The 13,492-nt window shown below is 38.9% G+C and overlaps 1 protein-coding gene across 1 annotated transcript in view; it reads right to left on the bottom strand.

The window, feature by feature from the left end:
* Positions 1–13,492, bottom strand: part of LOC146316048 (hydrocephalus-inducing protein homolog) — an 83,588-nt gene that overhangs the window by 46,694 nt on the left and 23,402 nt on the right. Inside the window, exons 19-33 of the mRNA XM_084734021.1 lie at positions 12,875–13,113; positions 12,440–12,740; positions 12,176–12,319; positions 11,711–11,854; positions 9,826–9,918; positions 9,169–9,389; positions 7,074–7,224; positions 6,555–6,764; positions 4,998–5,089; positions 4,853–4,916; positions 4,592–4,766; positions 3,935–4,062; positions 2,592–2,719; positions 979–1,115; positions 3–130 (exon numbers count right to left, since the gene is read on the bottom strand). Of these exons, the coding sequence (XP_084590147.1) occupies positions 3–130; positions 979–1,115; positions 2,592–2,719; positions 3,935–4,062; positions 4,592–4,766; positions 4,853–4,916; positions 4,998–5,089; positions 6,555–6,764; positions 7,074–7,224; positions 9,169–9,389; positions 9,826–9,918; positions 11,711–11,854; positions 12,176–12,319; positions 12,440–12,740; positions 12,875–13,113 (2,355 nt within the window). The remainder of the gene's footprint in view (positions 1–2; positions 131–978; positions 1,116–2,591; positions 2,720–3,934; positions 4,063–4,591; positions 4,767–4,852; positions 4,917–4,997; positions 5,090–6,554; positions 6,765–7,073; positions 7,225–9,168; positions 9,390–9,825; positions 9,919–11,710; positions 11,855–12,175; positions 12,320–12,439; positions 12,741–12,874; positions 13,114–13,492) is intronic.

Genomic DNA, 13,492 nt, shown 5'->3' with positions numbered 1-13,492 from the left:
ACCTGTATTGGCATGACAACACTTGTGTCTCCCATCTTCAGGTTGGCTCCTTTAGGATCGAATGTAACTATGAAAGTCTGTGTCTCACCACAGGGCAGGTTTTTCACTCTTTTAAATTCTCCATAGAAACCTTTGAAGAAATAAAAAAACTCATTCAAATTCATTTTATTTCACCAAGAAAGTGTAGAACATTGAGAAGACATAAAAGCCCAGTGAAAACACAAAGATTAATATCACAAGATGAGTAGAATATTATAACATTACACATTACATTACACCATGTGGCGCCCCTCCCATGAGACAAGATACATGAGACATGATACATAATACATATTCTGTTCCTCTACTCGTCTATTCTTTAGGATAGAAAGTTACTCACTTATATCACTTTCAAGCACAGAATATGGAAGAGTATTAGGGTCTGGCATGAAGGGAAAATAAATAAGGAGGGCAAGATTGTTTTTTTGCATTCAGAGAATAAAGTTACAGTGTTGAGAATTAAGTTTAAATGTTAAGTATAAAGTCAGAATGTCAAGAATAAAGTTGAAATACCATCACAACTTTATTCCACTTTATTTCCTTATGCCTAGTACTAAAACTGAAAGTTCACCTTTCTAAATAGCTGTTTTGACAGTGTACACCTGCTTCAAAATTTTATGGACAAATATGAAAGTGGTATCAATCTTCTCATTTGACTCTTGACAAAAAAATCAAATGAGAGCGTTTCCAAATATCTCAAACTATGACTTTACTATTAACGAAATAAATTATTAAGAGATTTTCACAATTTTTTATTTTTCTATTTTCCAGATTAATTATGTGCATAATTGTACAAATGTTTGTGAATGTAACTCAAAAGAAGCTGAAAATATTTCTGTTTGTGTTTGTATTTCTTATGTATATCACGTGAAAATAAGAAACATGGATGAAGTACTGACCATGCCACCAGACCTTAAGTAAAGTAATGTAATGCATTACCTGTGCCAGTTAAAAGTCTGTGATCGGCATGAAAGGACACATCCAGTGACCCAGTATTGGTGACATTTACAGTGTGACTGAGGACTGTGTCTGGAATGACATAACCAAAATCCAGAACGTACTCTGGGAGCAGGACCCTGAGGGATGGAAAGAGGCAGGGGTGGAGACGTGTTAGACAATAAAAAGAAACATCCACGTCACACATCAAGTTTGTTTACTGAAGCCGGGTTCAACAACACTTGCGCAATATTGGATTTTTGCTGATATCTGATATACTGATATATTCATTTTGCGATTGCGATGGCTGATACTGATATATGGCCACATTGTTTTCCACCTCATTACAGAGGAGGATGGAGTCTCTTCTGCAGTGGAATTAACACATTATTATGCTTATTCTTATCATGAAGGCTCACTTATACATGCAGATATAAACTACAATAATTTTCCAAATGCACACATTCACTGGGCAAACTTTTTTTTCCCCAGTGGTGTCTGTTTCTCTTTGTTCTTCACAAATTTGTCGTAATGATAAGGATGATGGCTTTCAAAATGGGCAAGTAAATTTGTGTTGTTGAAGGAATATGATTTGGCTCCTCCTCCTACGACAGATGCCGAGTAATCATTGCAGATATCAAATTGGCTGTCGGTTTCGGACACTTCAAAAAACCTCCACACCACAGACATACTCAGGAAATTAAATTGTCATTTTATCAGCTTGTTATAGCAGCAGACATGTTAATTTCATGCAGATACTGATGACGTACCAATATTATGGTGCATCCCAAACTTCAGTTTTATAACCTAATGAGATTCAATAGAATTGTTTTGAGTTGTTATGATTGCATTTTGTGATCATGCTACAAAACTATGTCACTGAAATGATAAGTATTGGCTTTACATGTGTGAAGTGTTCTTTTTTTTTTCACTTGTGGAACAAACTTCCAGAACACCTGAGGTCAGCTGAAACTGTCGGCTCATTTAAATCAGGGCTTAAAACATTACTGTTTACTGCAGCTTACCAGTGAAGTGTATATGTTACATATTTTTAGGATAATCTGTAGCTATTGTTTTTATATCTGTCTGCTGTTGCTTTTGTTTTTTACGTTTGCTTCTTTCTTTAAATGCATTTTCTGTAATGTTTTAAACTATTTATTTTCCTGCTTTTAGCTTTTGTTTTTAAGTATCTCAAACACAATTTTAATGTTCTTTTAATGTTTCTATTTTAATGCATTTTCAAGTTCTGTAAAGCACCTTGAATTGCCTTGTGTATGAATGTTGCTATATAAATAAAATTGTCTTGCCTTGCCTTGCCTTTATTTCAATGGAAGACAGTTCCATTCCTTGAAAATCAATTTAATTATTTTATAACTAATAGTCTGCAGTATAGATTTGTGTAAGTTAAACGGATCACAATATGATACAAGTGAAAACAGCCAATGCACACCATGACATCCATACATTTGCTGAAATACTGCAGAACAAAAACATACTCAGCCAGTTATTATTTAGAAACCCAAACTCTCTCAATTCCACCACACAGATTTCACTTCTGTCCAGTGAGTGGGCCATCTGTTCAGCTAAATTGTGTCTGTGTGTGCGTTTGAACATACTTGCTAAGTTTGTGCCACTTTCTGGAGGAACCTTGCGAGTCTCTGTGCTCCAGCAGGCTGCTGGTCACAGCGAGAGCGTTCTCTTTGACCAACGTTCTCTCCAGCTCCATGTGAAGCTGCTCCTCATACTAGACACAGCAGCCAAAAGAGAAAAGAAAGAGGGAGACAGGGACAGAAAGAGGGGCACATAAAGTTAATAAAAAAAGAATTGAAGAGTTACATAAGTAAGAAACAGCTCTGTCACAAATGATGATGGAAAATAAAGTAATTAGAATGATCCCTGAACATAGTTGAATATATACAAAATCTGTCTGTCAAAACTCCCTCCTTAACCGGTCAGAGGGTCTAAGGATAGGGGGTGTCATTTCATTTGCTGTCATATACAGTTTGTAAAAGCCTATGAGGCAAATTTGTGTTTGTCACCTATATAAATAAAATGTATCTGACTGACTACAAAATGTAATTACAGATATGTTGCTATGTGACTGTTGCTGTTCTGGCAAATCAAAAATGAATTGCAGATATCTGTATTATATAACAGGGCAGCTGCTGTATGATAAAATGGCCTCATGATATATGTGACATCATTAAAGACCTGAAATATTTTCTCTCATAAAACTTCAACTGCAGATATTTTTAACTGGTGTCTTACTCAACATATCATAAGTGCAGATTTCTTGAAAAATACACTGACTTTACAGATGTCTCAGTATATCAATGGATAATCAGACTTTTTGCCTTTTTCCTTTTTACACCATAACAACATCAGACAGAAAGTCATTGAGGTCAAGGTTTTGTTTTTTGTAGTTAAGGTGTAATATTCCAAGGGAACATGGTCATTATCCTTATCTGCAAAGAAAATGTTGATGAGGCCACACACAAAACCATGAGTAAACAATGAAGGGATGAGCAGAAAATAGCTCATTCTGTTGTAGGTCAATGGTTCTTTTCTATTCCCTGTAAAATCAATACACAGATAAGAAGTAGGGAATGCCCCACAAAAAGGCTGGTTACTAACACTAGAGAAATATGGAAAGAAAATACTTGCGCAGTTTGTACATTATATATGTTGATACAACATAAATACACACACACAATTACAACTGACATGTAAGCTATTTAATGTTAAATTATTTTTTTTTCTTCTATAGTCACTTATTCTTCCTACACTAGAAGAAAACATTGTTTTCACTACGCTACAGTTTGTTTATTAGAAACCTACAAGACCACAATTTCAGGACAAAAACATACTATACGAGAACATGCTTACTAATCAGATTTGCTTTGTCCTAATCTTTAAAAAGAGCATGCATAACATTAATGTTGTTTATTTAGTTACTGACTGTGGGTGTGCAGGCGGCCTCTGTTGTTGCTCCTCCTTCAGTGGTAATTCCATCCCTAAGCTGTCTGTCTCTATTTGCCTCCACAGCTGCTCTGGCCCTCTGCACCACATCACTGTAGCACTCCTCTGCTGCAAGAGAATCACAGCAGCCTCACACCAGCGCAGAAATACAGACTTGTACTTGTGTCTCAGTATTTGTTAGCAAGGAGAAGTGATCACTGGGGGGACATGTCCATCAACCGTAAGATATAGGTTCAATGCTTTCTTATACAAAAGAGAACAGAAAGCAAATCAGCAAAACATGAATTAGGTTCTAGGGAACTGCTCTGTTCTGTAGCTGACTCTGTTCTCTGACAAATTCCTAATGGAGATCAATCAACTATTACATTAGACTTTAAACACTTTGTTTACTGCTGTTTACTGACTTGCTAACTTTCAAATAATTCATTGTAATGCACAAAGAACAGTTCTTTTAAGTGACACCATAATTACATTTTGAATCAATATACAATAAAGCTGTCAGTCTGTTTCTGATACTGTGGTTTTGCTTGAAAGGACAGGCAGAGATAAGATAATATATTACAAACTTGTGTGTCTGTAACTTTGTTGAGTAAGGATACGATCTTGTCTGTGTGTATGAGTGAATGTCTATACATACACAGGTTTCGTGGCAAGTTCAGGCTGATTCTTGGGAACACTGCCTCTCCAGTCAGAGTGATGTCCTGTGGTGGCAGGTGAGCCACCTGAAGCTGGAGCTGTTTATGAAACACCTCAGGGACTCCCGGGAGGTAGAGCACACAAACACTCTGCTCTGCACCAGCTTCAATGTAACCCTGACACACACACAAAAACTGGTTAAAAAACACTTTACCCATTAAATGACCACCCCACATCTGACATAATTCCAGGTTGAACTCACCATGGGGGGGATGACCACAGGCCGGCCAGGTCTGACCTCCTGGATATTCTTATTTTGGTCATGGCCATTTTGCTGCTGTGCATCTGGCTGCTGCTCGGCTTCTTCCAGGGCTTTCTTCTCTCCCTCTGCCTGCTCATCTGCCCCTTCCCTTCTTTGAGGGTCTATGATGCTAAATTCAAAGCCCATCTTGCCAGTATTCCTAAGGATCATGTGAGCTTCCCCTTCATGATCAAACAGCTGGGAGAAAAAGAGGGAAATTCAGAGGAGAGTTTATTTTCACTGAAGATGACGTGAATTAGCTCTATGGCAAACAGAAGGTTTTGATCAAACTACTCCATCTAGTATCTTTTGTGTGAAGTGGGTGCCTTGTAATGGTGATAGAATAAAAAAATGACTTTTTTTCTTTCTTTTTTTTTAACAAAAGAATGCACAATGTTGGCCTCCATTTGCACCTTCAGGTTTATGGCATTAATACAGACAAGAAAAGTGATACAAAAATGTGGAACTGTTCAGTTAGTGACTTAAAGGAAATTGTTTCAGAACTTATAAACTAGTAATAAACAACAACAACACAGAGGGTGTTAAAAGAGAGAGAGAGCAAGAGAAAGAATAGTGCTGAACAGACAGGAAGGTCAGAGAAATGTTCTGCTGAATTGCTCATTTCAACTAAATCAAAAATCAATACATCCTTGTTTTGAATATCAATGATAACTGGTCTGGATGGCTTGCATACTTAAAGAGGGAGAGGAAGTGCAAAAGACCAAAGCATGAAAACTATGCAGTGACATTCAAAGTTAATGTCATTCCTCTCACCAGCTTCTTTAAGAGAGGAAACTTTTTGATGCCACTCTCAGCAGTAGATTATGTCTTTATATTATGCATATCCTAATGACATACAAGAACTTATTCCACTATCTGTCCATCAGTGTTAGACTCAAAGATAATGAAAAGAAGTGAAACGGGGAAGAGTATGTGTCAATTGATAGTCAAAACACTGATCATAAAACAAACTGAAAACAAAATGCAGCAAACATATCCTCATTCACAACTACAAACAAATCTGTCACACTGCCAAGCGAACAAATTGAGGCAGTGGTAGTCTACCAACTGTCCCTGAGAGATAAAATAATGTTTTAGCCAAAGGAGTCTGGTTGCTTTGGAGAGGGTGATATTTGATTTATACAATGGCGTTTCCTATCAGAAAAGTCTGTCTGACACCAAGGTAAAGAGATGAAAATATTCTAATTATATCATACACAAACTGAATTTATTTTTTAGGAGGCTAAAATACGTTTTGCTGCTGATGCTGTCTATAACAATTCTTTGCTTAGCCCCCTACACTGGGACTTTTCTGCTGCTTCTCCCGACTGGCAGCATGTCAACCACCACCTACTGTAGGTAATAAACTAACTATGGATAAGTACCTCAGCTCCAATTCAAAAAATCCGAACTGTCCCTTTAATATGCAATAATGGTGAGTAGCTTAAACCATAGCAAAAAGAGAATTTTGCCGAATGAGAGAAACTCAAGCAGTGGTAAATACTGCCTCCTCTTCCACTACCAGTAACTACAGTTAGGTCCATTACCCTGGCCTTAACGATATGCACATACTAAGCTGAAACATCGTTATTTGATTGGTAGAGCTTATTGGGATGAAGAAGTGAGAAGCTGAACTCTGGGTAAAGGAGCCCTGTGTACATACCAGCAGGCCAAAGTCAACATGGGTTGAGTTGAGGCTGTAGCTGATTACAGAAGATTCTCCTCTAAGTTTGATTTTGTACGTAGGGCCTCCCTCTACGTGACACTGTGCCACCACCTCTCTGCGGACGTTTTGGTGGCTGTAAAAACAGAGTGTGACCTCCTGCTTGTCCCCAGGTTGCAGATGACCACAGTTAGGCAAGATTTCGAACACCTACAGAGACAAAAAAAAACAAACAAACATAGTAGAACTTACAAGATGTTTTTTACCGATTCTTCCAATGTTCTGCTGTACTATTCCCCTTAAAGGAATAGTTCAACATTTTGGGAAATGCACTCATTTTCTTTGTTCTCATGATGAGTTATTAGATGAGAAGATTGATACAATTATCATGTCCATACAAAGATCCAAGTGTTAAAATGACATGCTGTGTTTTTTTAAATTATTTAAGGGCTGGAAAGACTGCATAGACTGGAAATCTAAGGGAAACCATGATTTGTCTACATGTGAACATTTGCCTACATGCACAGTGCTCTGTGTGCTGCTCTGTTCATCTGCACCCGGCCCACGGCTGGGAGGAACTGAACAGGCAGGAGAAGCTGCTCTAGAGGAACTCCCCCCTTCTTCAGGCTCATTTTTGGGATTTCTCTCCTCTCCCTCTGCCTCGGTTGCTCTATAAGGACAAAAGCACAAAAAACATCCCTGAAGTTAAATGTTTCTTGTTTAATAAAAGTAAAGCTGTATAATGAAACATAGAAGAATGCAACATAATAAGAAAAGGCAAAGAAAAATCTGTGTTCCAGCTTCAAGATAATAGATAATTGAAAGCCTCAAGCTGTCCATGACGTAGCATGAACACATAAACACCGAAAATGCAAATATATAAACATGTATTGTACATCTAGTGTATCATAAACACACATTATAATACCCAAGTGGAGAAGAGAATCTTTAACACCCAAACCCCAAAGAACTCTGACACTCATTTTCTCTCTCTGTTCTACTCTCTCCTTCCCTGTGGGATCAGACTCAGTGCATCCATCAAGTTAATTAAACAGAGTGTTCTATAATTAAGAGGAATTTTAATAGGCAAGCAGCAGGAAACAAGTCAGGATAGATTGCAGTGAAGTGCTGAATAAACATGGAAGATAATGAAAGAGATTTAGTGAGTGAAGCCATCTCAAAGAGGGGCTGGACAAGTTCTGTATTAAATCACCAAACGCTGGCTATGTTATTGCCATGGTGTTTGTGTATGCCTGTGTGTTCTCAGTGTGCGCATACATGGCAGAATTCACACAGATTCATCACAAATTACTATGTCCAGCAACTTAAGATGGAAGTGTGAGCAAATACTGTAGGTCAGTGTCCTCAACATTAGAGGTGAGTAGGGTGCGTTTTTGGTGGATGCCAGGTTGTAAGAGGTCATAAAAACCATCCCTCCCCCCCGTGGGGAAAAAAGAAGCTTTTTAGGACGCGGGTCCTCTAAGAAAGTGTTTAAAACCTACCGGTGCAGACGGACGAACAGATGGTGAGACAGCAGATGACAACTCTATAAGAGCTCGGCTCAAAACAGAAATAGCCTTCCCCGACATTCTCACATCTGTCTCTCTCTCTCTCTCTTGTCCACCTATTCTTTCCTTCATGCTCACTGTGGCTGTGACTGTGTTTGACCGTTTTCCTACGTTCAGTCCTACTAAAACCCACACATCAAAGACCACTGAACCACAAACATCCCACCTCCTGCAGACTGCTGGAGAAAAATGAGTGATAAGGATCGAGCATTAGAGAGATTGATGCTGAACAAGATTATACTGGCATTATGGCAGCTGACGCTTTCAGTTAGATTAAGTCATATTTTTAACAAGTGAAATCACTAACAAGGACCACCAGTTTCACTTCTCTCACATGCAAATTAGCTTTTTCAAAGAGTTTGTCATTTTGCTCATACAAGAGGGGCTATCTTCATTCCCAGTCATGTATAACTAACTATGCACATTTATTCAAGTACTGTATTTAGGTACTCTTTGCATGACTTGTACTTTTCAATTTAGTGCTATTTCAAAATTTTATTTAACTGTATTTCAGAGGGAAATATTGTACTTATTTAGTGACATTCATTTGACAGCTGTAGTTACTAGTTACTTTGTAGAGTAAGATTTTACATACTATCCATGATGTATGAAAATGCGTTGTCAGTTAAATTACTCAACAGTCCACAGTAGTTCAATTTAGCTTCAGCTTGACCAGCTTCAACATTAAAATGCTACTTGCACATTTTAACACGAACATATTTTCAAATCTGTCTAAGTGACCAACGGAGCCAGAGTCTGCACAGTAGTACACTGTGTACCAGCCTTCAATTCCTTAGCATCCCTTGCTACATTCTGATCTTATAATATCTTTTCATGTGAAAATGCAGTGCGGGGTGCTACCCAGGCTCCAGTATACACTGTACACCCACAGGGGTTTTGCATTGTATCTCTGCTAGACTAATACTGCATGTAATTTTACAGTACGCACCTATACCTCACTTACTATCATTTATAGTGTGTTGTAAACACAAGAATAAATGTTAATTAATTCAACAATGAGGAAACTTTTTTCAGTATTAATATACCTTATGGTCCTGTGTTTCTGGTCATCAAGGAAAGTCCAGTGGTAGGACACAGGCAGTGGGGAGCAGTTGGTGATCCTGAATTTTCTAGTAGTGTCTGTGTAGTTGAGCACACAGCCAAAGTCCACGGTGGTGGAGGAAAAGAGCAGGTTGGGAAAGTGGACCTCAGCATGCAGCTTTACCATGTCTTTCTGTTGGTGTCCCTGGTAGTGGACTTCAAGGAACTGGAAAAAATGTCAAGGAGATATGTATTTGCCAAAAATACTTGATATAATAAGAAAATATTTCAGTGTGAGTAAGTAAATAGAGATTGTTTTCACTTAATGCCAGTGGTTACCCATCTTTAACATATTTTTCAAGTTTGACCCCTTTAATGCTACTAAGGACCCCAAATAACCGGTTGATCTGAGTGAGGAGTGATTTGTCCTTCTCAGATTTCATTTTAAGTATTTTTAGAGGCCTGAAGAGGTGAAAAATATTCATGTTTGAAAGTTAAAAGGTAAAATTAAAGAAAAGACAGAATTTTCTTTTTCTTATCCGCTTAATTATCTTCTCAACTCAATTTGACCCATTCTGAATGAATTCCATATGTGCTAAAATGGATACAATATGACCTCAGAAAAAAGCAAAGCATTATGTAAGAAACTGGATCATTGTTACCTTATCAACAACTCGTGACACCAGATCCAGACAGTCAGCTGGATTAAAGCATACCCAAAACTCAGCCTGGCTACGGTCACCTAAAACCATGGACTGGAAAAAGACAACAAAATATAGCAGTTAAAGTACATAATTTAAAGATATTGCAAATCACAGCCATGAGTCTCATTTGGAAGTTAAGAAACATTTGTACACAGATGTCCACTACAGATAAAACAGTTGATAAAACTATTCTGAAGACAAAGCTTGTTGCCACCTCAACAACATTTTCTTTCAGACCCTTTTAAACACACAAAACAGATCGATCAGTCATCAGCATTTTTGTTGACTGTTCACACTCATAATAATGTCCACTTAGTCACAATTTTAAAGGGGTGGGGAGGTGATTACAGTATATAGTGTTGGGGTACGATGGCCCTGGCACATCACCAAACTGTATTTTAGTTAAACCCAAAAAAGTCAGACTGAACACAGAAAAAAGTTTAGCGGTCTAACTCCACAGTTCAGTACTAATTAGTTCTCAGTCTGTTCACATGTTTTCTACAAACAGGTTCTAACATGTATAATGTGTTCAGAAGAAAAAAAATCCTTTTTCCTTATGCATAGATTTTAAGATGGGATGAGCTACAACAAGCATCAATAATTTGACACTGCACAAGCTGTTTTTGTCTGTTTTAAGTGTATAGTCACAATCTGTGATATAGACATGAACAAACAGAGACCCCACTACCACAGATCACAACACCACACAGAAAACCATTATCCCTCACATATTTAATGGCTGGTGTTACCCATAAACACATATCAACATATGAAAGTAGGCAAAGGGGCAAGCTTTTAAATATCCAAAGCATTCTGGTTTACGATTATAGTCCATTTTTTGCACGAGTAGTACTGACCAATCACATTTGAGCTGACTTTGGTTGCATGAAGGTAAACAGTCCGCCTGGACAGCAAAAGGGGTAGAATGCAATATCTGAAATGCAATCTTGGAACCCACTGGCTATTGTCTGGTGATGATTTAACGTCTTATTATTTTTTTAGTTGGTGATGATTCGAACCATTAGTCAGAGCCCCCATAGACGACTGAGATTCTTCTAAAATGCAGATAGAGAACACTTGTTTTTATATGTGTCACTATACACAGAGAAATGTAACAGCATGACAGGCTGTAAACTTCACAAATCGATTCTCTAAATTACCGCAAACCACAAAACTAACTGTGATGGACATGTAGAAGGGTGACAGAAATACCAAACACAAACTCATCCAGATGCACACGCAGAGTGTGCAGGTGACACTTTTAGTAAGATATGTTTCATTTACCCAGAAACAGTTGTTTAATTGCTCTTGCCAAACTCACCAGACTGCTTTTGCATCATCGTCAGCTTCATTAAAACTTTACAGAAACTAAATAAAACTGACCAGAAACATTGAAGTTTGTCTTTTCACTGTTCCAACAATCAACAGCTCTGGTTTGGTCCAAATAAATTCTTCATTCACAGCGTAAAGGAGCGCTCAACATGCAGCACTGGTGATGTTGGACAGCAGCTGCAGCCTTGGAGAGAAGCTTGGCAGATCTGCTGATTTTATAACTGAACTATAGCAGGGCGCAAACTTTTAATTTCTCTGACTGTGTGAAAGTCTGATATTTTCACATTACAGATGGTGAAGACAGGCATTAAAACGTGAATCTAACTGGTAAGACATACTCATTTAGGCTCATCTAGGAATTTAGTGTGGCGCACTGAACAGCCAAATGTCAGTGTCAGGTGTCAGTGCACATGTATGTATGACAGTAAAATCAGAAGGTGTCGTTCTCATCAACTTCCTTGAAAAACAAATAAACAAATAATCCTGAGTTGATTATGAGGGAGGTGTGTACCTTAGTTGTGGCTGAGCTAGGGGCTCCCGGAGCCTCACACAGAGAGAACGGCTCTGTAACAGCGAGCTCCAAGGACAGAGACAGAGATGATGCATTCGTCAAGATCAGCTTCTCATATTGGGGCATTAGACTCTTTGTCGGGACCTGTAATACATATACACAGTTAATTCAATATAAAGATGTGTTTGAGGATCAGGAATCTTAATTAAAAGGCTTCTTTGTTTTACACACTGACACCTGATAAGACAAAACAGCATCCACTTAACTTTACAGAGTTGCTAAAATTCTCAGTCATTCCTTTTAATTATTTACATTCCTGCCACATTATCTCCAAAAGCTTCCTGAATTATGGTATGTCTACATGACAATAAGATAACAATGTGTGGTCAGATTTCTGCAAGGTAAAGATTTAAATACTAAAATATACAGTTTTAAGTTTAAGTTGCTCATGAGCTTTTGATCAACCTTCTCTGTGTAGAAGTTCAGCTGCTTCGGGGAAATGCTGAGCACAGGAGCCACAAAGTGACAGGTTACATCCACAGACATAATCTGCTCGAAAGGGCCCTGGTGACCTACAATTGCATGGCACATCAGACGCTCACGTACAACCTTGGAAGACGAGAACATACAAAGTACATGCATTACAACGTGTACAATCTTATGGACAACACACGGTGCTTATAAAATTCTGACTATCAGTTTTGGGCCTGCAAAAGCAAAGTGTCTCACCTTGGGGGAGTCTGAAGATCCCATCAGCACCATGTCAACTGAGCAGCCTGGGAAAAGCTCCAAACGAGAAGGGCTGAGGCTGAACACTGACTTCTCTCTGCTAGACGAGACCTCACATCCACGGCCTAGAATGTGATTCCTCCTAGGAGAGGAGATGGGGGGCAGGACGGCTCGGCCGGAGAAGTTTCCCCTCTCGCGGGTTTGTACGGAGGGCAGGAAGTCTGCAGCAGTCCGCCAGTACAACCGGTGGGTTCGCTGGCCACGGTTGGTCAGCGTGAAGTGGTACTGGACTGACTCATGGCTTACAGGACATACAGAAGACAGCAAGGACATGAGGCATTCTGTTTTATTACTACTACATTTTTAGTTCTACATCACCATATAATTATTATTAAGTCAAAGTCTGACCCAGGGGTGTGACCTCTTTCACTCTACCTGAAGTATGTGCCTAAATCAAGGCTAGGAGCAAAAGGCTTGTCACTGACAATTGTGGTGCCGGTGCCAATGGCAGACAGAGCAACAGTGTGTGTTTGACTGTGCTTGATGGATACTTCCAGCCTGTCCTCAAAGTGAAGTGTGTCCTTCAGGTGTGCCACCACCCTGAGCTCCAGCTGGTTTTCTGGTGGTACCTCCCCCTCACTGGGCTCAACACGCCAACAGGACTTTCTATGGCTCTGAAGAAACAGAAACACAATCAGACTTCATGTATAACCTGGACTGGATGAGCTCAAGTGTTTGCTACAACAGGATGCGTGCCTTTGCATCAGTAGAGTAGCACAGTAACGGTTAGAGCAGCCAGTAACATGACTGAAACATGATGCATGAAAATGACTACCTTCCACATTTCAGTGCAGCATGAAATCCTGGAGGTACAAGTAGAGCAGTGTCTCCCTGCCTGACATAAGCGAGATGAAATATCTTCCCATGGTTATGATAATAGGTAGAGTATGACATACAGATGTACACTCCTACAGAGGAAATGACTGTGTCCTCTGTTAAAATATGGTGTAAAATACATTAAAGCCTTAACACACAGACAGTTTAAAAATGAAC

The sequence above is a fragment of the Lutjanus erythropterus genome, chromosome 13 (genome assembly GCF_056507025.1).
Source record: "Lutjanus erythropterus isolate fLutEry1 chromosome 13, fLutEry1.hap2, whole genome shotgun sequence".
In the NCBI taxonomy this organism is placed as follows: domain Eukaryota; kingdom Metazoa; phylum Chordata; class Actinopteri; order Lutjaniformes; family Lutjanidae; genus Lutjanus; species Lutjanus erythropterus.
Note: the sequence above shows the minus strand (reverse complement) of the source record. Positions and strands in the feature narration are given on the sequence as shown.